The sequence below is a fragment of the Mus caroli genome, unplaced genomic scaffold, assembly GCF_978045245.1.
Source record: "Mus caroli unplaced genomic scaffold, Mus_caroli_1 scaffold_10, whole genome shotgun sequence".
Lineage (NCBI taxonomy): Eukaryota > Metazoa > Chordata > Mammalia > Rodentia > Muridae > Mus > Mus caroli.
In genome coordinates this window covers 22,290,001-22,316,964 of record NW_028227265.1, presented here as the reverse complement: position 1 = coordinate 22,316,964, position 26,964 = coordinate 22,290,001, and the positions used below count along the sequence as shown (strand labels likewise).

General features: G+C 44.6%; 1 protein-coding gene and 1 long non-coding RNA gene across 3 annotated transcripts in view; both read left to right on the top strand.

Annotated features, from left to right (window-relative positions):
* Cyb5b (cytochrome b5 type B) overlaps positions 1-5,664 on the top strand; it is a 37,379-nt gene extending 31,715 nt beyond the window's left edge. For both annotated transcript variants that reach the window (XM_029480491.2, XM_021169543.3), the window contains one exon: positions 1,778-5,664. In XM_029480491.2, coding sequence (XP_029336351.1) covers positions 1,778-1,882 — 105 coding nt within the window. In that variant the 3' untranslated portion in view covers positions 1,883-5,664. The remainder of the gene's footprint in view (positions 1-1,777) is intronic.
* A 17,876-nt stretch (positions 5,665-23,540) lies between these two features.
* The window catches only part of LOC110300735 (uncharacterized), a 7,868-nt gene continuing 4,444 nt past the window's right edge, over positions 23,541-26,964 (top strand). Inside the window, exon 1 of the long non-coding RNA XR_002378609.3 lies at positions 23,541-23,769. This is a non-coding gene — a long non-coding RNA (uncharacterized LOC110300735). The remainder of the gene's footprint in view (positions 23,770-26,964) is intronic.

Here is a 26,964-nt window from a genome sequence, read left to right as displayed (position 1 = left end):
CACATACATACAGGCAAAACACTCACAGACTTTAAATAAATAATAAACCCTAAACAAAACAAAACTGCACATTGAGAGTCTGGCCACCTGACTGCCATTACCAGCTTCTTACTTGGGATGCAAGGATTATGTTATGTTTCCTTGGTAGAAAAGAGAAATATTGGTTATGAATGGATAGTATTGCTTCTAAACTTGTAATAGGGTAGATAATACAAAAATCTATATGGAATTATTATTTTCCTCAAGGGATCCTGATGCTTGCACCATATACATAAAAATTGATATTGTAGTATAATAATTTATTTTAGAAAAATCACAAAGGCAAAATTTAATAGCTATAGCCCCATAACCCAGAAATAACAATGTTTATATAAAAACACCTAGAATGGTATGTATATATGACTTATTTATCTTTTGAAACACCAGAGTGACTATAAACTTTTTTTAAGTGCATGTGTCTTTGCCTGCATTCTTGGGAACACTGTCTCCTTTGAGACATGGCCTTTCGCTGTCCTGTGGTATACTAGCTCAGCTAGACTGGCAAATGCATGGGATCTTCCCATCTTTACTCCCTGGCACTGACGTTTCAAGCATAGCCACTGCACCCTGAATTTTTACTTGAGTCCTGGGATCACAATTAATTTCCTGAACAAGTACTTTAAATAACTATTTCCTAGTCCTTAAACTCTGGATCCTCCTGCCTCCGTATCCAAATTCCGTGACTGTGGGCTGTGTGTACATATGTATCTGTTTCCCTTTTTGTTGTTCTTGTTTGCTTGCTTGACAGCATCTTGATGCATACATAGCTGGGGCTGGGCTGGCACTTACAGAGTAGCCCAGGATAGTCTTTAGGTGGCAACAATTCTGCCTCAGCCTCCAGAGGCTGTACCGTGTAGGCATGTACCACTGTGTCCAGCTTGTATGTATGTTTTGACAGCTTACTGTTCATTCTGTTTTTGGCCAGTGGATTTTTTTTTCTTTTTCTTTTTTATTTTTTAAAGTTTTATTTATTTATTATTTATATGAGTATACTGTAGCTGTCTTCAGACACACCAGAAGAGGGCATCAGATCCCATTTCAGATGGTTGGGAGCCACCATGTGGTGGCTGGGAATTTAACTCAGGACCTCTAGAAGAGCAGTCCCTGCTCTTAACCGCTGAGCCACCTCTCCAGCCCTGCATTCTGTTTTTGATGTGTTATGGTGCTAGGGTTCAAAGTCAGAGCTTTATGCATGATAGATAAGATAGATGGATAAAAAGTCCTCTACCACTAAGCTACATCCTTTTTTTAAATTTTTTTTTTTGAGAAGTGTCAACTGTGTGGCCTTGAACTCTCAATAGATTTACATGCTTTTGCTCCCCAGAGTGCTGGGATTAAAAGCACACACAACCATGTCTTGCATGTCAGATTCTTTTTATTTTTAGCATCTTTTTTTAGAAAGGGGCTCTTTAGGGCCCTGCAGGTTAGCTTAACAAGAAAAGACACCTGCCAAGACTGATGGTTTAAGTTCTCATGTGCTAGAAGGAGAGAACCAACTCCCACATGTTGTCCTCTGACCTCCACAAATACATCACGCCTGGGCACATGTGTGCACATACACAAATAAATGTAGACTTGGCTTTGTTTTTCCTTTCAAATACTGTATGATACAAGCAATTAAATTAAGAGAAAAATCAAGACCCCTGTCTCATGTATATTAAACATAAGCGCTGAAAAAAGATTCAGTTATTTGCTTAGAATATTCTTAACATACTGCTTTTTCTTCCTTCTTTTCCAGTTCCTGGGCGTATTGGATTGTCCCCATCGTGGGCGCTATTCTTATAGGTTTCTTGTATCGTCACTTCTGGGCCGACAGCAAATCCTCCTGAGGAGGCCTCGTTGAAGTGCGGAGCACCTGCTCCTGCGATGAGAGGAGGAGACTTGTTTGGAGGCTGCAGGGTGCTCCCTCCTCGGATCCTGCTGTTGTTTTCTTTCCCCTTGGAGCCAAGATGGTTGACCAGATATCGATCCTCCTTCCGTGTACGACCAGAGTCTTTCATCAGCCAGAGCCTGACGCCCAAAGCACCTGCTGACGCTGTGTCCTCGCCAGGGTTTCTTCTCATTGGTTCCCACTCCTTCCCTTCCCTTCAAGAGTTGATACCAATGACTTAGAGTTCCTATGTTGTAGTGACGTGGCCTTTGGGGACAGTACATGATTTCTCATAATTTGAATTCACAGTAGACATAGTTAAGGGAACAGCAGTCAGGTTATGAATCTTTCCCCATTTTTCTTTTTAAGTAAATTTATTTTTTTAATTCTGATTTAATTTTGTCATTCATCATAAGGGATTTAGTTCATGAAGTTGTGTATCTCTTATTTCAAACACAGCTGCCAAATGATCTTATTTATGATTGTTAGAAGTAAGGGGCCAGCAAGATGGCTCAGTGGATAAAAGCAATTGCCGCAAAGCCTGAGACCTGTGTCTGAATCCCTGTACTCACAGTGTAGAAAGAGAACCAATTCCCAAAAGTTGTCCTCTGACTTCCACATGTGTGCTATGGTCTTTGCACGCACACACACACACCCCAGATGTTATTTTTAAAAATAAAGTACAGCAACAGTGGCTAGCTACCCCTGCCCCCTCCAGATAGTGTAGATGATGGCTCCTCCTGTCTCTAAGTCCCGCCTCTCCTGGAAATACTTTACAAAGTGTGCATCCCTTTGATTTCTTAGGAATCTAAGCTGAAGAAGGACTGACTTCAGAGTAATCTCTTTTACAAAGAGAACCAAACACTACATACAGGAGAGCAGTTTAAAAAGGGACCAACATGCGCTCTCTGGTCTGACACTGGTTTCTAACCATCTTCCACCCTGGCTGTCTTTTCCGGTGAAAGATGCGTGTGTGCTTATCTTTCCGTGGGCTTCACAATGGCCTTTCTGCTGTTTTTCTTTACAGATTAGCAAATTTCTGATTCCTTGTCTTAAAGTACAAGACTCAAGTTTGAACTTATGTTTATCTCAGTAAAATAACTTAGATATAAATATCATTGTCTGGCATACCCCTTCAGATTGGGAGACCATGCAAAGAGACTTCAGTTTTCATCTGGGTTTTACCTCCATGGCTCCAACGTGGTGGTTTTGTCCTACTTTCTATTGAGGGTAATGATAAACCTGGAAGCTTTTTTTCCTCTTGGATATGAATTTCACTGGAAAGTAGGCAGTCATTTAAAATTCCTTCTCTCATTGGTCCAGGCATTTTCCTGGCACCTCTGACTGTATTCTCTCTCCCTGTGGCAGTGCCTGACAGTACCCAGCTGTTTCTTAGTTTCTATGATCTTTCTTCACATCTTTGTTCATTACCAGTGAGCTTCTGGGCTGGTGTCACATCCAGCAGGAAACCATGGGATTCCAGCAGGACCAGAGATGTTGGGAAGTGTCCTCCTGCCTCCCTTCCAGCTTGCCAGGGGCTTGACAGGACAGGAAACTGCACAGTGAACCAGTCTGCCCATGTAAACTATTTTTTAAAAAGTTCAGTCCAGGACTCATATCCTGTGATTTAGCAGTTGAATGAATTCAGAATTCATCAAAAATAACATTAACCTTTTCCTTACACACTTGAATATGGTATTTTAGAGTGATTTCTAGGTGACTTTTATATGTCAGAGATGAAGACTTAATCAACCGTTCATCTTTAGAAATGTCTGTAATATTGTGTCATAGATTGACAGCATAGTTAGTCTGTAACAAAAGCAGCATGTGGTGCGCATCTCCAGGTGAAGGCAGGGAAGGTTGTGTGCAGGGAGCCAGGGGCCCGCATGCTGGGATAGCAAAGTCACATGGAGTATGCTGGGTAGAAGGGAAGAACAAAGGAACATTGAGTGCAGGACAGGGGCGTCCCAGCTAACACCAAACCTGATGGGACACCTAGTGAAAAACATCTGGCTTGTAGGAAATGTTAAAAGAACTGCATTTTCGGCTGGGCCTGGTGGTGCATACCATTAATCCCAATGTGGGAGAGACAGAGGCTGCAGAATGAGTTGAGGCCAGTCTGGTCCACATAGTAAGTTCCAGGACAGTCAGGCTACATAGAGACCATGTCACAACCACTCCACCAAATAAAAGAACTGTATTCTTAAGTAGAATCGGTGTTTTGATATTTCTATAGTAAACATCAATACCAAAAGCCGTTTTTTTTCTATTTTACATTTGTGTCTTTCCCAGCTTCTTATAGCTGAGCTTTTCTTCCCAAGAGCCAGAAGGAAAAGATTTTCATACTTTTGTCTTTGTGATCCATGAAATCCGTCAATACCCAGGGCTTCTTTTGAACTACTGATAATGTGATGTCATTTTATATTAAAAAGGATGCTTTTTTTTTTTTTTAATCTTTAATCCCGGCACTTGGGAGGCAGAAGCAGACAGTTCTCTTGGGTTGTAGGTCAGCCTAGTCTACAGAGCAAGCTCCAAGCCAGCCAAAGCTACATAATGAGATTCTGTTCAGGTCTACTTGTTGTAATCCTGTTGCCTACATAAACAGCTAGGGGAAAGGTAGGTTTTAGGTGAACGTTTGTCAAGGCTTTTTGTAAACAGCAAAGCAACACAACATGTGCACAGGTGTACTTTTAAAAGTCTAAACTTGTCAAAGAAGCCTGGACATTTGAGGGTCATGAAAGAACATTAAGACCAAGAGGAGGCAGTTCCTGTCCACTGACAGCACCTCCTGACCTGTGGGCGGGCAGATTTGGTTGTTTATTCTTGAGGTGACCAGCTGCTGCCACATATACAGGTACTGACAGGTGAACGTGAAAGATAGAGATTTGTGCTACCCAGATAAAATGTGTTAACACCCATTCTCTAGAAGTTTCTACCCAGCCCTGGGAGCTGGTTTTCATCACTGAGTGATGTACAGAAAGCAACAGCACACAGTGTACGGACTGTCTATATCTCCTAGTGTGATTACTTAAGCAGAGACAAGTCTGTCCAGAGCTGTCATTTGAGCTGGCTGGCTCTTCCAGCAGTTGCCATCGGGCTCACGGTGTAGGGTTTGTGCTCATTAAGTGCCGACGGCGAGCAGTGGAAAGTGATTTACAAGCAAGGTGTGTCATCACATGCAGCACTCATGCTTCTGTTTCCAGTGATGCCGGTCCGGCTGAAGTCGACCTGAGATGACTGAAGCAAGGAGCGTAAATGTTCATTGCCTCCTACCCCAGGGGAAGTGGACTCAGACATGTCTTGTCTCAACAAGAAACCGAAGGGTTGAAGCTGTGAGATTCAGTTGCCAAATATCCCAAAAGTAACGGGGAGCTCCTTCACATTTGGCCAGCTTTGGGATTTGTGGGAGTGGTCTAGGAGGGAGGCTGAAGAAGCAGGGGTGTGCCAGTCACCTGCCTTACACCCAGTGTCTTACTCCTGAATGGCAGGGGGCACTCCTTGCCCACGCCTGCCTCGTCTAGATCAGCTGCTTGGGTAGAAGTTCCTTTCGGTTATTTAACTTGTCTTTTCCTGCACCCTCAACTGAGTGGCTAATACTACATTCCTTTTGTGAATTCAATGATGGAGTTTGTTTACCTATTTGGTTTCAGCTTATTTTGAACAAAGATCTTTGTCTCTTTCTACTGGAATGTGCACACAGTGAATGTTTGTTAGAATTACACAATAAAGATACTGTTTTCCTTTTCCTGTCCTGACTACGGTTGCTTTTTTTTTTTTTTTTTTTTTTAAAGACTTTTGTTTTTAAGGAAACGTTGGTACTGCGCTTCTTAGGTGTTCTGGATGAAGACAGTTGGGGTGCACAATGTTCTTCGGAACCTCTGCTAACATTTCATATAACCTAAGATAGGGTGCGCGGTGGCTCTCTAGGGTTCTTTGTTGGAAGTGGATTTCTCATTTGATAGTTGAGAGATAAAGCCATCCTGGTTTGGCCTTGTTAGGGGATATGAAGTAGGAAGCAGAAAACAGCTTGGAGTTCTCTTTCTACCAGTAAAGAAAAGCCAACATGAGGTAATGTTTTATTGTCTGCAGTGCTGGGCTTCAGTTGATTGTTTTTCTTGGAACTAGCTAAACTGTTGGGGAAATTTATACCCAGAGGTTGAGGTTCTAGTGATTGTGTGCTTCAGCAAGGGAAATAGGCCATTTTATAATTGCCTCTCTCGCACACTGATAGCCTTTTAGCATGACCAACATCAGGTCAGAGTAGATCACTCATTAGGCCCCGGCGATTCCACTACAACAGGAATCGAGGATTAGTCACAGGAAGGGATAGCCCCATTCTTAATGCCAGCATTTGAATCTGATGTTTAATCCTGATGCTAATAGGAATTCATTATCAAGGCACTCTTCCTGCTGTTTGATAGTTGCGTGACAAATCTTGCTTGATTCACAATAATCTGAGAAGGCTGTGACTCCATTTACAAAAGTTTAAGGTAAGAAGACCCCACATAATTTATTACAATATGGTAATGGGTAGCATACATTTGACAGCATTTCTAGCTAGATGTCTGATCGGTGTAGTTCAAAGCTTGCTCAGCTCAGTCGCTTTATATGCGTTTTGAAAAATTAATTCTTGTGGCTAGAGAGATGACTTAGAAGCTGAGAGCACTGCTCTTCTAAAGGACCTGGGTTCAAGGACCACGTGACAGCTAGCAATCTGATGGCCTCTTCTGGCCTCTGTAGTCACTGTTCATATGTGATGTGTACATACATGCAAACAGAACACACATACACATGATTGAAAAACAGACAAACAATGACTCAATTCTTTTATGAAGCATTGAAAGGGCAATTGCTTTTCTGACGACTCTTGAGAACTCAGTTGTAAAATTGTTTATCATTTGTGTGACACCTGCTGTGTATTACAAAGTAACAGCTCCGGGTATTTCTGACCTTTATTACCGGAGCCTCACAAGTGAAATGGGGTGTCCCGGGTTTTCAGATTTTACTACTGACTCAGAACATCACTAAAGGGAGGGGCAGAACGTGAACCTGCCTGGATATTTTTGTTTGTTTTGCTTCTTGCAACAAGGCCCCAGGATAGCCTCTGAGCTATCATCATCCATCTGCTTCAGCCACCCGGGTGCTGGGTTATAAATTGATGCCACCACATATCTTTGTAGTGATGATAGGCTTGAAATGACTCCATTTTCCTGCAAAACACATTTTTTTTTTCATGGTGCTGGGGATCCAATCCAGGGCTTTCATACATGCTAAGCTAATACTGTACACTCAGTCTCATTTGTAGCACCACAAAACATTCATTATTTAAGAGAGGCTCACTGTGTACCTAAGCTGACTTGGGATTCCAGCTCTCCTCCCCAGCCTTCCAAATGTCACATACTTAACAAGCTTAGGGTTAAAAAGTACTCAGATACACAGGTGTCAGGGAAATGTTTTCTGGCTATCCAGTGGAAGATAGAATCTCAATGGGAGATTGAGCCAAGTAGATCTTGAATTTGAGGCCAGCCCAGAAATTAAAAAGAAAAAGAAAGAAAGAAAAAAAATATGTTCTAGAACTGTACTTAGAATGCTGAAGGAAAACCTATAGGAGCCCATGTGGGGTTGCTGTGTGTAAATGTGCAAACTGATTATTCTTATTCTCATTCTTTAGAACGAGAACGGCAGGAAGTGGTGATGAGAACAACAAAACCACGTTCTTTTCAAGATGGAGTTAAATCTTAGAAGAAACTCAGTTGAATCGCTTCCCTGTACCTCAGCAGCTGTGGGGTGGAGAGCTGAGCATGGTGGCCCAATGCCCTCCATCCCTGCACTGGGAGGCAGAAGCAGGCAGATCTCTCTGAGTTTGAGACTAGCCTGGTCTACATAGCAAGTTCTAGGCCAACCAGGGCTACACAGTAAGACCCTGCCTTAAACAGAGAGAGAGAGAGAGAAAAGAGAAAAAAAAAGTGAGTAGTGTATTAGTCAAGGCTCTCTATAGGAACAAAACTGATAGATGAGTCTACATATACGATGGGGATTTATTAGAACAGCTTACAGGCTGTGGTCCAGCTCATCCAACAAGGGCTTTCTACCAACAGAAAGCCTAAGAATCCAGTAGTTCAGGCTGTGAGGCTGGATGTCTCAGCTGTTTTTCAGTACACCAGAACCCTGAAGAAGTATGCTCTAATGCCAGTGAAGGAATGACCTTGCCAGAGAGTGTCCTTCTTCCTTGTCCTTTATACAGGCCGCCAGCAGACAGTGTGGCCCAGGTTAAAGGTGGCTCGTCTTCCCACTTCAAATGATTTAACTCAGAAAAGTCCCTCCCAGGTGAACACAGTTGCTTGAGCCTTAGTTAATCCCAGATACAGTCAGATTGACACCAACAATAGCCACCATATGTCAGACCCTTGTCACCTTGACACAAAATCACATCTTCTGAGGTAGCGTGGGTGTGATGGCACACCCTTTACCCCCAGTGTTAGGAGGTGGAGCCTGAAGGATAACAAGTTGGAGATCAGCCTGGTCCATAAAATGCATCATTTCAAAATAGGAAAAATTAGGGCTGGAGAGGAGAGATGGCTGAGTGTTTGAGAACACTCATTGACTGTTCTAATGGACCCAGCTTCAATTTCCAGCACATATGGCAGCTCAAATCTGTAACTCCAGTCCCAGGGTTCCAACACCCTCTGAGGGCACCAGGCATACACATGGTGTACAGACCTGCATGTATGCAAAACACCCATACGCATATAATAATGATACTTTAAAAAAATGGCTTAGTGTGCAGAAGTCCATGCTACACAAGTCTGATAGGATGTGTTCAATTACCCAAACCCATGTAAAGGTGGGAAGAGAGAAGGGACTCTGGATATTTGTTCCAATCCTCATGCCTGTGCAGGGCCATACTCATATAAATATGACCAGGCTGGCCTCTAATTTAGAGAAATCCACCTGCCTCTGCCTCCCAAGTGCTGGGATTAAAGGCATGTGCCACCACTGCCTGGCAATAAAATAAATTTTTAAAAGAAGCAAGCAAACAAACAAACAACTGGAGAGGCAGCAGCCTTGTGCCACATCTTATAATCTTAGCTACTTGCAAGAGGGTCTATGGCAGGTTCGTGCATAGCTGTCTACATGAAAGCTTGAAGGGCCAGTCTGCTCTAGCGGGAGACTGCAACACTATTTAGCCCTTAGAAATATGTACACGTGTTGCATTGGCTCAAAATAAGGGTTTCAAGCTGGGTTTGTTGGCTAGTATCATGTCCGTTTGACACAAGCTGGAGTCAACAGAGATAAGAGTCTCTCTCTCTCTCTCTCTCTCTCTCTCTCTCTCTCTCTCTCTCTCACACACACACACACACACACACACACACACACACACAAACTCAGTGTGCCACCTTTCTGTCTTAGTATACAGCACAGTGGAGACTGGAGTCAGGCCTGCGCCTGAACTGACAATCAGCTATGATAATTCTCTGTTAAAAACCGAGTTCACACTTACACAGTGCTTGTGAGGCACCCCTACACATTACCTCATCTGGTTCTCTTTAACACTCCTACTAAAGGACTTTTATCGTCCCCTGTTTACAGAAAGAGAAACTGAGGTATAAAAGGCTACATGACTTACGTTTACAAGGTGGAATATGGGTCAGAGTCTGCACCCAGGCTGTCTTGCTCTGGCTTCGAAACCTGCACCACATATGATATCGTCTCATTTACGTTAAGTGCCTCGTATGCATCTGAGTCTCATTATTAACAGACCTTAGGAGGCGGACGCTGCTGCCCCGCCCGAGCTTAGAGGGTCTGCACTGAGAACACGTGTTTGTGATTCCACTGTGCAAAAGGCATTTGGTAGCATCACTGTTTTCAAATGCATTTCAGTCTATCAGGAAACACTTTGTGCAAGCAGGGTGCAGTGGCAATTCTATAGCCCCAGGACTGGAAGGCAGAGGCAGGAAGATCACAGCAAGCTCAAGGGGCACTCTTTTCTGTATAACAAGTTCAGGCCTGTCATAGACTCTATTTCAAAACCTAATTGATTAATATAATAACTAAAACTTTAAAAATCCTTTATTTGCAAGAATTAGGGATTACCGGTTAGGGCAGCCAGGAAGGAATGGTGTCATGTAGCAAAAGTCATATGGAGACTGGGAATTACAAGTTCAAGGCTAGTTTGGGCTACATAATGAGATCCTGCTAAAAAGAAAAAAATGAACACACACACACATACATGTTTTGTTTCTTGTTTCTTTTTGGAGACAGTTTCATATGGCCCAGGCTGGCTTCAAACTCCCCATGTAGCCAGAGCTTGAATGAAGGTCCTCCCACCTCTTCCATCTGAGTGGGTGGATTCCGGGTGTGTACCGCCACACTCAATTTATGTGGTGCTAAGTACTGAAGCCATGGCTTCATGCATGCTAGCCAAGCAGTCTACCAATCGATCTATGTCCCCAGCAATTAATGAAAGTTTTTAATGGCTCGGTACGAAAAGGCGCCTGTTACTCTGAGATTGACCCCTGGAACTCACATGGTAGAAGGAGGGAATCTACTCCCCCAAGTTGTCCTCTAATCTCCACATGCATGGTGGGGCATACCTGTGCCCCTGCTACACACAGTATATAATTGTAATAAAAAGGAAATATTCCTGGGGCTGGCGAGATGGCTCAGTGGGTAAGAGCACTGACTGCTCTTCCGAAGGTCCAGAGTTCAAGTCCCAGCAACCACATGGTGGCTCACAACCATCTGTTATGGGATCCGATGCCCTCTTCTGGTGTGTCTGAAGACAGCTACAGTGTACTCATATACATAAAATAAATAAGTGATTCTTTAAGAAAAGTAAATATATAGTTGCATTTTCAAGGCATATCCCTTCCAGTCTATTTTATCTAATTTTATTATGTATTTATTAATTATTTGGCGATACTAGGGATTGAGCACAGGGCCCTATACGCGTGCTGGGCAAGAAAATATTTTCTTTAAGATTTATTTTATTGTTTTTAATTATGTATGCACATAATTATGTATATGTGTGTGGGGGGAATTGTGCAAGTGAGTGCGTGTGCCAGAGTGGATTCTCAAGAATGCCAGCTTCCGTTGTGCAAACCTTGCTCCTTAATTTAGAATGATTGGTAGAATAAAAATGCCAATAGCCTGTAGCTTGGCAGAAGGGGTAGGCGGGGCTTCGGTTCCCTGACTTGGTGTCAGAGGGACCAGAGGGGATGGAGCAGGAGAAGAAGCTCCCATAGGGTCGGTGGATCATAAGCGAATGGACACAAGGGCCTGCCTGACTGAGTAGGAGAGGTCTAGGCAGACCCTGGCAAGTGACATCTCTGGATTGTTGACAGGGAAGTAGATAAAATAGCATACAGGGCTGACTTCTGTCCACCTCCAGTGCTTTAAAGCTTATTTATAAATATAGAGGGTTTTGTGTTTTTTTTTTTTTTTTTTTTTTTTTTAGATTTATAATATGTAAGTACACTGTAGCTATCTTCAGACACACCAGAAGAGGGTGTCAGATCCTATTACAGATAGTTGTGAGCCACCATGTGGCTGCTGGGATTTGAACTCAGGACCTTCTGAAGAGCAACCAATGCTCTTAACCGCTGAGCCATCTCTCCTGAGCCATCTCTCCAGCCCAGGTTTTGTGATTTTATATTTAGGAATTAAATGATCAAGGTGGGGTAGAAACCCCCAATTAATATTTACTGTAACAGCATCAGATCCCCTGGAGCTGAGATCACAGGGGATTGTGAGCCACTCAAGATGAGTACTGAGAATCAAGAGTCCTCTGGAAGAGTGAGCCGTGGTCTTAACTGCCGAGTCTCAAGAAAAGCATTGCTTATTGAGTGCATTCTTTATCTGTGAACAACATCTGCATTTTCTGTGACCTTACCCAGCGTGCTTCACACCAGACAAAATGTTAACAGAAAAGCTGTAGAGCCTTCCTAAAAGCTTTGCAATCCCTTTATAAAAACATCATTTAAAGCCAGGGTGCACACCCTTTAATCCCAGCACCTGAGACGCAGAGAGGCATGCTGAGCTCTGAGTCTGAGGCTAGCCTGGTCTACAGAGCAAATTCCAGGACAGCCAGGGAAAGAAACCCTACAAAGAGAAAGAAATCCTGTCAATAATGATGATGATGATGATAATTTCAACTAATTTTTTCTAAAATGTTATTTTTTAATTTTTAAAGATTTGTTTCCTGTATGAGTGCTTTGTTGGCATTATGGTGGTGCACTACAGGCATGCCTGGTGCCCACAGAGGTCAGAGGACTCCACTTCCAGGGGATCTAATATGGATGCTGGGAACAGAACCCATGTCCTCTGCCAAGAGCAACAAGTGCTGTAAACCCCAACCATCTCTTTAACCTTGGTTTTTCTTTGACAGACAACACACGCATGTAATTCAAAAGGTGCTACAAGTCTCTGGCTAGGGCAGACTGGTCCTTTCCCACTCGGTAAGCTGTCCCGTGAAACCCTGGCAGGAATGGGTTCTCTGGTTTGAGTCTGACCTGAGTTCTGGGCAATGGAAGTAACTTTGCTCCACGCCAACTGCTTGTCTGTGCAGATGCTGAGCGGGGGACAAGAGGCTGCTCCAGGAGACCAGTCTTCCCGTCCTATCCGTCATTAGGGGTAAATCTCGCTGTTTGTTAGCAGAATGTAGGAAAATTACTCTCATGTCTTACCAGCTACTTCGTGTGTGTGTGTGTGTGTGTGTGTGTGTGTGTGTGTGTGTGTCTCCTTGCGAGGTCTCTCTGGCAAGCCAATCCACAGAGAACCCACCGACACTCTATCCCCCTGCCTCCTGATGGGTTTTGTTGCTAGTTCTGGCTCCAGTCGATAGGTTCCGTGGAGCACTGTTTTGGGTCTGATGGCCCAGTGGATCCACGTGGGCTTTGACTAGCAATGTCTGCCAGAGGCAGGAAGAGAGAGGTGGGAGATACGCAGTCCGTTTCCCGTTTGACGAAGATGGGCTTCAGAGTCTCTCAATCTTCAAGAAACCTCAGATAGCTGGGCAGTGGTGGTGCACACCTTTAATCCCAGCACTCGGGAGGCAGAGGCAGGCAGATTTGAGTTCGAGGCCAGCCTGGTCTACAGAGTGAGTTAAACCTCAGATGACTCCAGTCCAGGTTGACTGAATTGTCCATTTTTCATCCCTGCGCTTTTCGTTGTTTGCCTGTGTGTGCTGTTTTCCCCGTCTACACTGGGGTTTCTCTTGAGGGCAGACGTTGGCTGGGGTACCTCTTTTGAGTTCCAGTGCTTGGCCTAGTGGCAATACAGAATTGTGTTGCGTTGCTTGCTTGGGATAGTTACTGCAAAACAAACAAACAAACAAACAAACAACCGGAATCAGAGGATGCACCCTCTCCTGGCGAAGCGGGGAAGGACACGCCTGTTAAAGTCTTCAACCTGACCTGACCTCATGGAGCGTCCAGAGACATTTTGCCTAACTGTACAGAGAACCCCAAATATCCTTAAAAAGCAACCTTGACTACACTGGGGTACTTTATTTTGTACGTATAAGTGTTTTTGTGTGTACATATATCTGGGCACCACTGGGCACCACATGTGTGCCCCGTGCCTGTGGAGGTCAGAAGAGAATACTGGATGACAGATGGATGTGAGCCACCATGTGGCTGCGGGAACTTGTGCAAGAGCAGCCAATATTCTTTTTTTTTTTTTTTTTTGGTTTTTCGAGACAGGGTTTCTCTGTGTAGCCCTGGCTGTCCTGGAACTCACTGTGTAGACCAGGCTGGCCTCGAACTCAGAAATCCGCCTGCCTCTGCCTCCCGAGTGCTGGGATTAAAGGCGTGTGCCACCACGCCAATATTCTTAACCACTGAACGATCACTCCAGCTCCTGGAAGGGGGTGGGGCATCTGGATATGAAATCGGTTCACTTTCTTCATAAGCGCTTACCCTCAGATTGCAAAGTGGAGGTGGACTGGAGGTCTGAATAAAAGGCACATCCCAGCTGACACAAGACTGAAGACCACATGACTCGGGTCACTCTGAGGGGGAAAGTGGAATCATAACAAGAATGCAAATTCAGTTTAATCCCAGCACTGGGGAGGCAGAGGCAGGCAGATTTCTGAGTTCGAGGCCAGCCTGGTCTATAGAGTGAGTTCCAGGACAGCCAGGGCTACACAGAGAAACCCTGTCTCGAAAAAACCAAAAAACAAAAATCAAAAATCAAAACAAAACAAAAGAATGCAAATTCAAACATCCTGGGGCTCCAATGGCAGCTATCATAACAGTACAAGGAAGGCCACCACACAGCATTATATGTATATACTTTTTGTCTTTATTTATTATTTATTTTTCTGTGCAGATGTTTTGCCTACATGTGTCTCTGTGCACCATAGTACCTGCCTGGTGCCCAAGGAGGTCAGAAGAGGGTGTTGGAGTTATGTGGTGCTGGAAACTGGATTCTGAGACTTTGGAAGGTCAGGCTCTAAACCATGGAGGCGTCTCTCCAGATCCATAGTGTTTTCTTTTTTATTTTAGTAGAAACAATAGACACTTTTAAATAAAGCATGCTATTGATGTATTTGTTTTTATAACGGTAATATTATAAATATTATATAGAGTGGCTACATGTGCTGATGGTACCTTATAAAGGTGGTATAATTAAAATATTAAAAACAAACAACAATATTAAAAACATTTGCGACTGGGCCTGGGGAGAGGACTCAATTTGTAAAGAGTTTGCCTTCTCCCAACCCCTTAGAGCTTTTTAAACCAAAATGTAACATTATTGGTACATATGTATTGTGGTGGCTATTCTTGGTGTCAGCCTGACTACATGTGCAGTTAACTCAAAGCCAGTCAGTTGGATACATTTGTGAGGAGTTTTTCTGTATTAAATCATTTGAAGTGGGAAGACCCACCTTTAATCTGGGCCACACCGTCTGCTGGCAGCCTGTGTAAGGGAGAGGGAAGAAGGAAGCGATTGCTCCTGGCCTGTTCATCCTCACTCTCTTGGGCAAGTCCATTCCTTTTCTGGCATCGAGCCTGCTTCTTCAGGATTCTGGGATGTACAGAAGACATCCAGTCTCATGGACTGAACAACTGCTGGATTCAGACTGTCCGTGTGTATGTGTGTGTATGTGTGTATATATATGCATATATGTGTGCATATGTGTGTAGATGTATATATGTGTTTATGTATATATGTATATATATATATATTCATTATGTCAGTTCTGCTCCTCTAGAGAACCCTAACACATGCACACATCTGTATAAACTGTTACATATGTATATAGCACAGTACCTCACCATTAAAAGTTATGTGCTGTTTATACTATCATTCACAGATATGCAAACTTTGCCATTTAATACAAACATATCTCTATTGTATTTGCCATTAGTTTGATTATTAGTTACCGATGAGTGTGTGTCAGTCAGTCACATCTTCAGTGACAGAGTCTTCCAGTTAGGTTTGTTCAGCATTTTAAAATTTTTATTTATATATTTATGTATGTTTCTAATTTTTTTTCTTTTCAAGACAGGGTTTCTCTGTGTAGCCCTAGTTAGCCTGGAACTCACTCTGTAGTAGACCAGGCTGGCCTTGAACTCACAGAGACCCCTCTTGCCTCTGCTTTGAGTGCTAGGACTAAAGGCATGTACCACCACACCTGGTTTCATTGATTGCTTTAATAAGATTATGACTCCCAAATTGAAAAACATAATACATTCCCAGTTACCTCTGTAAAAGAAGTATTGGCGATGCTGGAAAGATGGCTCAGCACTTAAGAACACTTGTCGCTCTTGCAGCTGACCTGAATTCAGTCCCTAATACCAACATGGCAGCTCACAAGCATCAGTAACTCCAGTGTCCAGGGATCCGATGCTCTATTCTGACCTGTGAGGGCACTGCATACACATACATACATATAGGCAGACACCCATACACATAACATAAATAAATAAATCTTTAAAAAAATATATAAATACAGTCATATAAATGACTCCTACTAATAACTTTTTGAAGGAATATGTTGGGCTTTTTTTTTTCTTAAGCATGACAGAATAGTCTAGAACATATTTATAACTCTTTGGGGAGCCCATGACTGTGGTTGGTGCACCTTGTAGCATTGTTTTGTTTTGTTTTTTTGAGACAGGGTTTCTCTGTATAGCCCTGGCTGTCCTGGAACTCACTTTGTAGACCAGGCTGGCCTCCAACTCAGAAATCCACCTGCCTCTGCTTCCCAAGTGCTGGGATTAAAGGCGTGTGCCACCACCGCCCAGCACCTTGTAGCATTTTAAATGGCACACCTCTTGTGTGCTGCAGGTCAGCACGTGGCTTGAAAGAGGTAGAATTTGTCCTAAGCATAGACCGAGACATTCTGTCCCGTGTTTAGCATAACTGGTAACAGACACCATTCCAATAAGTTTCAGAAAATATCTTCATGACTCAGTGCCCAAACAGGCAGCTCAGAGAGGCGGGATCATTAGCATTCTGAGGAGAGAGAGGGCAAAGGCTTCTGTGTTTACTTTGTCATGGTCAATTTGTTCTTTCCTCACAGTCGCTTACCCTAACCTTGAATCTCCAACAGTCTGTTCAGCCGCAAATCCACTGTTTATAGCCCTCGGTACCATTTAGCAATAGGAAGCCTGTTGATAAATACAAAGAAGACGTCTTTAGTTTCATGACATGGTTCTTCTTCATACAGAGCGGTGGGGGAGACATCTCAACATCCACATCGAGTGCTAAGCCCAAGACAGCTGGAATAAATAAGTCCGTCCACTGGTCTGGTGGGCTGCACATGTGACCAGTTCTTTCTCTTGGGATGTGAGGGGACATCTGGGAGCTGTCTCCTGTCCAAAAGAGAGGGCCACAAGAAAGAACTAACATGAACAGCTTGTGAAATCCACAAGAGCTGAGCCTGGCTGAGTAGGCTCATGCAACTCACCCCCAAGCTTGCTGTACAGCAAGTCTTCCATTTCTGGAGAGGGCATAAATTTTCCTATTGTTGAGGCTGTTTGTTTGAGGGCTCTATTGCTTACAGCTGGAAGCATCCTCACTGATAAACTATGCCGAAGAGAAATGACTCACGGGAGAATAATGCTCCCAGCTTCTGATTAACTCTGGCCTCTAGAGATAATTATCTGGGCCATCAGATATATAAAAATATGGAGGTCAGAGGATTAAAATTATAGTGGCTGCCTTTGGGGAGAGGGTGGGGAGTGACTGGGAGGGGGCCTGAGAGGGGCTTCTGGAATGTTAGGCATTTCTTGACTGGGGTGGTGTTTTATGAGGGTGTTTACTTTGGGCAAATTCGATGAGCTGTGCACTCAAGGGCTGTGTATTTTTCTGCTTCAATTTTCAGATCCTGACTGGAAGGCTATATGGATGGTGGGTCATCATCATTTTATCAGATAACCAAATGAACCTATAGGAATATGGTTTTGTTTTCTTTTTTTTTTTTAATTTAAAAAATACTTATTACATTTACAGGTGGGTCCAGTGCCTCTGGCTTCCAAGGGCACCAATGCTCATATGCACATACCCACACAATTAAATTGAAAAACAACTAAACTTTTTAAATTAAAATTTAAATATAATCAAAATTAAAAAATAACTAACATGGATGAAAACCAACTAAAAATAAAATAAAATTTAAAATTTTATTGCTTTTAGCAGGGCAGTGGTGGCACATGCCTTTAATCCCAGCACTTGGGAGGCAGAGGCAGGCAGATTTCTGAGTTCGAGGCCAGCCTGGTCTACAGAGTGAGTTCCAGGATAGCCAGGGCTACACAGAGAAACCCTGTCTTGAAAAACAAAACAAAACAAATTTTATTGCTTTTATTAATCTATCAATACGGGGTAGGAAAGTGTGTGTGTGTGTGATAGCACACATGTGGAGGTCAGAGGACAATGCTCAGGAGTTGGTTCTGTCCTTCCATCATAGACCCAGGGCTGGAACTCAGGTTGTCACACTTAGCAGCAAACACCTTTAGCTGTCAGCCATCTTGCCAGCTCAGGATACGTTTTCTTCTATAAACTCCCAGATGCTCTTGGTACAGTTTCCCTGTCAGTCATGTAGGGCCAACTCACTTCTCTCAGCCAAGATGCTTCCTTGTCTGGCTTGGAACGGAAAGCCTCAGGAAGAACTCCATGGTCTCTAGAATTGAGCCACAACTAATAAAAAACCTGAATAAACCCCAACAGATGAAGACTTCATGGAGAGTTTTTTTTTTTTTTTTTTTTCCCAGCAAGTGTCCCAGGGAGGGCGTTTTAGTTATGACGAGTTCGTTCACACCAAGGAAACATGTCTTTAGAGGAAAGCAGCCTTTTTTTTTTTTTTCATGAAGGAAGAGGTGTAATTTGTTTTGCCAGTGGCTTTTGGGGACTGTTGTTTGGATCAGAACAGCCCCCATAGGACATAGAAGAAAAGGACTTCGGAAGCAACCATATTTGAATCCCTGCTCCTCAGTGAGTGGACTGATTTGGGAAGGATTAGGAGGCCTGGCCGTGGGGAGGCGTGTCACTGGGGGTGGGGTTTTGAGGTTTCCAGACTTGCACATTCCTGTTGTGTGGTGTCTAGCTTGTAGATGTGACTTCTCAGTGGCTGCTCCAGTCACCTGTCACCATGCCCTTGCCCTGCCATCACGGATTCTAATTCTGTAGAACCGTATGTTCAGTGACGTTCTTCTCTTTTACAATTTGCCTTGGTAATGATGTCTCATCACAGTAATGGTAAAGAACTAACACAGGGCCTGGTTATCTGGAGCTAGTTCTAGCAAGGGCAGCTGTGGTAAGGCATAACATAGAGAGTTGGAATTAGATACAGGAAGCTAAGAACCTGAAATAGCAGTCCTCATGAACGGGGCTGGCAGGACAGCTCACTGCAAAGGAGCCTACAGCCAACACTGACAATCCGAGCTCAATTCCTGGGACCTACTTGATAGACCGAAATGACTCCCCCGAAGGTTGCCTTTTGCTTTGTATATACTCAACATAGTACACATACATCCACATACATGTATATACTCAACATAGTACACATACATCCACATACATGAACACCCATACACACAGACATACACAGATAAGTTAATAAATTGTAATTAAAAAAAAAAAGTCTCAATCCCCTAGGAAGCAGCCACATCGGGAAGCCGCCAAACGTGGAATGTGGTTGTTCGGCGATGGAGAGTCCTGTCCTGTTGAGCAGCTCTACGTGAGACACACAAGAAGAATTTGCAGACTTGGTAATCTGTGTCTCACCTAGCTCTTCAAGGTGTGTTCGCACTGATAGCATCTCAACTCTATGAGGCAAGTTAGACATTGCCATGGAGACCATGACTAAGAATAGGCTTTAGGGTCAGACCAGCCTGGATGTGGATCCTGGTTCTGTGTTAGGAGTGGAAGGACTGTACAATTCAAGGGCCTGTTTCAATGGTTCCCAGCACATTTGACATAACCTAGAGTGGATTGAACACAGGGTTTTACACACAATAAGGACAAAGCACATCCAGCCCCTATTTCTTTAAAAGATTTTATGTATTTTGACTTTATGTGTGTGTGTGTCTGCTTCTCTGTATGCGCACCATATGTGCAGGTGCCTTAAAAGATCAGAAGAGGGCGTCAGAGTCCCTGGAACTGGAGTTAAAGGTTGCTATGGGCTGTCTGATGTGGGTGCTAGGAACTGAATCCTGGTCTTCTGCAAGAGCAAAAATGCTCTTCACTGCTGATGCATCTCTACAGCCCTCACTAGAGACATTTTTCCTGTCACATCTGTAAGAGTGCCAATGGCATCTAGCTAAGAGAGGCCAGGGCTGCTTGCTAACCAACCATGTCATGGTGCAAATGAGAGCCTTACAGATCAGCAGTTATCTAACTGCTGATCCCAAAACATTCACAGTGCTGCTCTTAAAGAACCATGGGCAGCCAAGTGGTGGTGGTGCATGCCTTTAATCCCAGCACGTAGGAGGCAGAGGCAGACAGAACTCTGAGTTTGAGGCCAGCCTGGTCTATAGAGTGAGTTCCAGGATAGCCAGGACTATACAAAGAAACTCTGCCTCAAAAAACAAACAATCAATCAAACAAATAAACAAACAAAACAAACCCCAGCAACTATCAAAAGAACCCTGGGTTTTCAGTCTGTCTGTCTGTAAAATGGGTAGATTCACATTGCCTCAGTGGGTATTACAGAGGTTTGGTTAAGGAGGAGTTGATGCCCATTGGTCTGTTCTGTGCTCCCTTTCCTACTCGTTCTAGGGCCATGCGTGTTCCTCTACAAAATTAGATTTCTGTGTGCTCAGAGTCAGCAACTGTGCTCCCACTCAGTTTCACAGTCCGTGCCCCATTTTCTGCTCCTTCACCACAGCTGAGTGGCTCAGGGGTGGACACTTGATCCCCATTAGATCAGCACCATCCCTATCCCTGTGACTCTTGTAGTCTGTACTGAGGCATGCTAGGTTCTGTTTTCTGGTGTCTTAAGTGGAGAAGATACAAATCTGAGAGTTGTGGTTAGATTTCTCACCTCGACTGGGATGTGGAGACAGCCATTCCCAGCGGGGGCTGGGAGGGGGAGGCTGCCTTTGGAACTGGCAACATCCCATTGAGAGATGGAGACCCCAGGCTCCATTCCTAGTTGTATGTATATATCCTTAGGCAGGCTCTAGCTTCTAACAGTTTTTTTAACCCTGAAGGTGGCTTCAATCAGCCTTGGAGTTGCAGAACGGCTACTGATAACACAAGTAGACTCCCTTAGCATAGCAGCTAGAGATAGGAAGCGTAAGAGAGAGGAAGGGTAAGTGGCTAATGTCATGATCGTCCTTGTTTTAGAGATATGGAATCTGAGACAGAGATTAAGTCATTTGACTTGTATCACACAGCTAGATGGCGAATCCAGGCCTCTGACTCCTGGACCTAGGCTCTGTTCTGCCTAGTCTTTGAAGTATCAAATCAAACTTCCGAACAGAAAAGAAATAGGCAAGTGTTATCCAGCTGTGATTATTCAAAGAGCACTGGCTGTGAGCTACGGAAGTTTCCTGTGCCCTTCCCTGACACGAGTTTCCCTCTTGCTGCCAGGGACAACCAATATCCTGTTTTTTTTTTCCTTAAAATCATTTTAATAGTTTTTCCACCTACACATATAACCTTAAGCCACATGATTCTGTTTCCTTTGTTTTGGAAGTTCACGTGAATGAAATCACCCCTTACGTATTCTTTTGGTATTTGGTCCTTTCAACACTACGTGAGGTCCCCCTGGGCTCTTCCGAATAGCGACAGTTCATTTAGTTTTCTTTGCTGGACAGTCCACAAGGTATTTATGCAATCTATGTTCAATGGATTGTTTCCATTTTTTTAAACCAGCAATGCTGTGAACATTTTCTTTTTTTCTTTTCTTTCGTTTTTAAAGGCTTATTTATTTTAAGTATATGAGTACACTATAGCTGTCTTCAGACACACCAGAAAAGGGCATCAGATCCCATTACAGATGGTTGTGAGCCACCATGTGGTTGGTGGGAATTGAACTCAGGACCTCTGGAAGAGCAGTCAGTGCTCTTAACCACTGAGCCATCTCTCCAGCCCTACTGTGAGCACTTTCGTTTGTGTAGTCTGATCAGCTGATGTGTATCTAATTGTCAAGATGTCCTTTGTTCCGTGCCCTGGTCTGTATGGGTACTGCACCATGCAGATGTCAATACCTGTGGCCACATGGGAAAGAACACACTATGCATGATGTGGGAAACACAGAAACCTAATACAGGGTTCTTCCTGAAAACAATGACCGAAGAGAGATCATGTGACCCAGCAATTTTCCCTCCTCCATATGTGCCGTGAGTACTGAGAACGTGCTCAGCAAGGCCTAGTGGCATATATTTGTAACTTCACTGCTCAGGAGGTTGAGGCAGGAGGACCATGAATTAGAGGCTAGCCTAGACTATATAGCAAGATTCTGTCTCAAAATAACAGCGTGGGGTGGGTGGGAGGAGGCTGGAGAGATGAGATGGTTCAACACTTTAAAGCACTTGTTGCTCTTATAGAGAACTCAGGTTCAATTTCCAGCGTCTACATGCGGGCTTACAACTATATGGAGCTCAAGCATGATCGTGGTGCACATACACACACACAGGCAAAAACCTCATACACATAGAATAAAAAAATATAAAGAAGAAAATATATGTTCATATAAAGTATATACATACCCACTGTAGCCTTTTCAAATATCCAGAGATGAAATGCAGTGTGTGTACACGTGTGCATGTTGTGCACACATGGGCATGTGCATGATGGGAAAACTATTCAGCAATAAGAATTAAGGAGTTACTGATACATGGATGAGTTTTGAAAGCATGACATTAAATGAAAGAAAAAACAGACACCAAAAAAAAAAAAATCACATACAATATGATCCGACTTATGTGACATGTCCAGAATAGTCACGTTCAGACACAGATTGGGACAAATTGACAGGGATGGAAGGGTCACGTTGCTAGGGACTGCTTGTGAGTATAGGGGATGAAGGCTTCAGTTAGTGGTCATGACTGTTTGTAAGTATAGCAAAGGCCCTACACTGTATTTTTTTTTTTTTTTTTTTTGTTTTTCGAGACAGGGTGTCTCTGTGTAGTCCTGGCTGTCCTGGAACTTACTCTGTAGACCAGGCTGGCCTCCAACACAGAAATCCACCTGCCTCTGCCTCCCAAGTGCTGAGATTAAAGGCATGTGCCACCCCACCATGCCCGGCTCCTACACTGTATTCTTAAAAGGGTGAATTTTATGGTATATAAATAGAAGCACAACACTTTATTTTTAGACAGTGTCTATGTGGCCCTGCCTGTCCTAGAACTCGTTCTCTAGACCAGGCTGGCCTTGAACTCACAGAGAACTGCTTGCCTCTGCCTCCTGAGTGCTGGGGTTAAAGTTGTCTACCACCACGCCAGGATAGCATTCTCCTTTTCAAAGCTATTTTAATCTTGTGTATGTTGTCTGTGTGCTGGTATGCCCACATGTGTGGGTGCCTGAGGAGGCTAGAAGAGAGTGTTGGGTCTCCTAGTGCTGGAGTTACAAAAAGCTGTCTCAACTGGTAAGCCATCACATCTCTCCAGGCTCAACCATCCTTCTCTGTCCTTCATGCTTCGAGACTGGGATACAGCTCAGTGACAACAGGAGCTTACCTGGGATGCTCAGGACCCTGGATTCAACTCCCCTGCCAGGACTGCACTAAAAGTAAAAATAGTCACCTATTCAAAGCAGGGTATGGAGTACCTAAGACAGGCCAGCCCGGAACTGGTCCTGGAAAGCAACAACTGGATCCCCCCAAGGGCAGTTTAATGAAGGTACCAAGTGCAGAGTGTAGGAAGGGTCTAGGGAAAATTTGTCTCAAGCCATAAGGAAGCAGTTCAGGGTCGGTGGAGGGGCAGTCAGTACTATACTGATCTGAAAAGGGGTGTAGGGGCAAGGTGTGAGCGATCTCCAGGAAGAACTGTGGGGGAGAGCTTCCAAAGGGGGCTTCCACATTGAGCAAGCTCCCTACTGCATCCTGTCCTCCGTACAGCCTCTCTCTGTGTGGACACCCATCAGGGAACCCACCTGTCAGCCAGTGGGACAGGGGCTTGGGCAATGGGGGCCTTCAGTGCACACTGCGCATGCGTGAGTCTGGCATCTGCAGAGGCAGTTGGCATTGCCCCCATTCAAGCACTCTCCAAGGCCTACAGTGGAGAAGAGAAGGCTGCCAAGCCCCTGTGAAGAAGAAAGAGACCGTGTAGCGTCCCAGCCCCTCGTGACTTCACACTGGGTGTGAAGACAGAATAGGATCCTGAAAGAGGCTGACTTTAACGAAAGGAATGAGTGTGAGCACTTTTAGACATGGCGTCTAGAATGTCCTTCCAATTAAGAGGTGCACAGTAAGTTGGGGCTCCGAGGGTGAGTCCTGGTGATGAAGGTGCCCTTCATGACCATGGGGAAGCTTGGAGTTGGATACTAAGCACCCCTGGGGGTGTATTAATGCAAGCCCAGAAGGACAACTCCACGCTGAGGGACACCCCTCTGGGGCTCAAGGCCTAGGGTTGAGCCGGAGAGTCTGATAATGGGCAGACACCCAAGGTCTGCTCTTGGAAGCCAGGATGTGTGTGGACTGCGCCCTCCCCGGAGGTTACCCCGAGTGCTGGCGCAGTTCTCTGGCTCTGCCGCCCGAGCACTCACGGGTCTCCTTCCAGCCTTTACTGGGACATCTGCCACCTCCCAGGTCCTCCTCTTCCAAAGCCAAGAAGGGTCAGAGGAAGGGAGTGTCCCTGTATACCAACGTAGCAGAGCAGCTTCTGAAAGCTGAGGGGGGCCCCCAGGGAGAAAACATGGCCGTGCCAATTTTGAAAGGTCCCCAAACGACTTCTAAAAGCACCAAGGCCCATGAGTAAGACTGCGGTGCTGGATGGAACGCGGGGGCAGGAACGCTGCCCAGATCCCTGGCAGGAGCTGCTGGAAGAAAGCAGGCCAGGGCGCTGCCTCTGCAGCAGGCGCATTGTCCCCCCTGTTCTGTGGGCTCTTGGGTATCTCTGTCCAGGCAAAGCCCGAGCCCACCCGTGAGCAGCTTCTAGCCTGCAAGGCTCAGCACCCTGCAGGATTCTCTTCCACACAGGTCCCTCACCTCTGGCTCCACGCCCAGCCAGTTGCCCACAGACTGGAAAACAAAGGAACACTGCCTTCCCTGGAGATTTGTGCTTAAGGGATGGAAGGGATGGGCCTTGGGCAGGCTGGGCGGATGCTCTGTTGATCTTTTTTTTTTTTTTCCGAAGTGCAGAGACTATGACAGCCAATTCCTGTTGGAAGTGGCTTTGTTTTCTTTGGATGGTGGAACACTTTTCCTTTCTCGTGACTGTGGCAGTTTTGGGTCATGTTTAGGATGGTAACTGGTTAGCCTAATTATGTGCCTTTCACAACCACGTTCTTAACCTTTTGGGGCACAGATGTTATTACAACCTTGATTGAGAAGAGGGGTCACCTCTTCTCTCTCCCCTCTGCTTCTCAATCGGAGCATTTAACTCCTAGTGAGTTAGAACTCTTTGTGGAGGCCAGGAGTGCGTAGCTCAACAGGTTCAAGGCCCTGAATTCTGTCCCAGTTTGGGGACAAAAAATGAGAAACTGTTGGGTTAAGGAAAATAAGGAAAGGCCCTTCCTGTCCCCCTATATTCTACCCTAGATTTCCTTCAGTCTGGTTTTTAAGATTCCTAGCACTGGTTGGGTCAGTGTGCCCTGCTTGGCTCCTGTCTGAATCAGTCCATGTGTCTAGGCACGTTTCTAGCTAAGGCTGCCTCTGGGTGAAGGCTCCAGGCCCGCACTACACCTCTCTTTAAGGCATCAGGCTATTCCAGAGGGATTTGTAAGCCTTTTGTCTTATCTCTGTCTCTCTATTACACAGAAGCGGGGCAACCGGAGTCTCTGTAGCTTCAAGGAGAGGTGGCCCTATTTCCAAGGAGCAGGTTCTAGGGAGACAGGCGTTGTCTGGTTTTGTTAAATTCCAGCAGAAAGTCACTTTGCCAAAAATGCCAAAAATAAAAATGACTGTCTAGACACTCACATATTAGACACTCTAATATGAACAGAGACTTTGACCTTGACGTCATCAGGTTTTGCTTCCATGGCAAGATGAAGGGCTAGGTCAATTAACAGACAGGGCTGTGTACCTGCTGTGCACCAGGTTGTGTGCTTGGCACCTGGAGGCATGTGGTGATGAGACAGACACGCAAGCACTGGTAATTGTAGGAAGTAGAAAATACAAAGATGAAAGTAATGTAGTGTGGAGTGACCAGGGTTGCCACGGTAGGGATGTGATGAGAAAGGTCTCTGAGAATTCACAACTGGGGCAGAGACCTGCTTTCCAGCTCACTTACCTGCCTGCTCTCCACCTCACTTTCTGTAGCCAGTTAAAGGTCAGCCGTGAAAGAAATGCAACATAACATTCTAGAAATAGACGACTTACAATGTTTGCATTGGGTATTATTCTGAGGAACACGATAAAATGTCATGCAATGCCACTCTGTCCACCCAGCTCACGGCCCACGCTCCTGCACAGTGTGCCCATGCTGTGTGGCTGTGCCACCTACCTGCTGATCCCTTGGCAGCCGTTCTGAGGGAGCCCACCGTTCTGCAGCTTTGATCACAGTATATTGTGACATTTGTTCAATCTTATTAATGGTTATTATCAGTCTCTTTGTAAATTATTCCTTATGGAGAGATAGGAAAAACACACATAGGATTTGGTGCTGTCTGATGCTTTAGACTCCCTCTGCGGGTCTTGCAACCTATCCCCCATTGGTGAGCCGAGGCTACAGTATTCAAAAGATAGTAGCCACTTGGAGGACTCCAGGCTGAGGGGACAGCTATTGCGAAGGCCCTGAGACTTGAATGGTTGACCTGCTTAAGGAACAGAGAAACAGTGGACTCGGACAGAGTGAGGAATGGGAAGACGGGAGATGGCACGTAAGCTAGGATCACATCCTGTATAAGCCTTTCAAGGAAGTGGAAGTTGGGTTTTTATTACACAGTGACAGAGGAGCATAGAGAGGAGGATGCTGTTGGCATTCTTAGAGTTGGTATTCATAGAGAGGAGGGTGTTAGAGCAGGGGTGGGTGAGAGGTCCCGGTGAGAGAGGTGATTGTAGCTTTGTCCTTTTTGGTAGCAAGACAGACAAAAGCCTGTGGACTCTTTTTCACGCGGGCATACACAGTGCAAGTGGTTTTCTCTTCCCTCCTGTACCTAATTTATTATAAACTCACAGTGGCTAAAGCCCCTAAAGGTCCAGGCATGGTGGCACATGCCTTTAATCCCAGTACTTGCAAGGCAGAGACAGGAGGACCTCTGGATGTTTGAGACCCAGCCTGGTTTACATACCAAGCTCCAGTACCATTAGGACTATATAGAAAGACCCTATCTCAAAAAAAAAATTCATAGAGACTGTCTCTTAATTCACTCCTCTCTCTCCCCTCCTCCCTTTCTCTCCCTTTCTTTCTTAACTTTAAAACAGGTTTCATTCTACAATCCTGGCATCCCCAAACTCTACATAGAACGGGCTGGCCTTAAACTCACAGAGATGTACCTGTCTT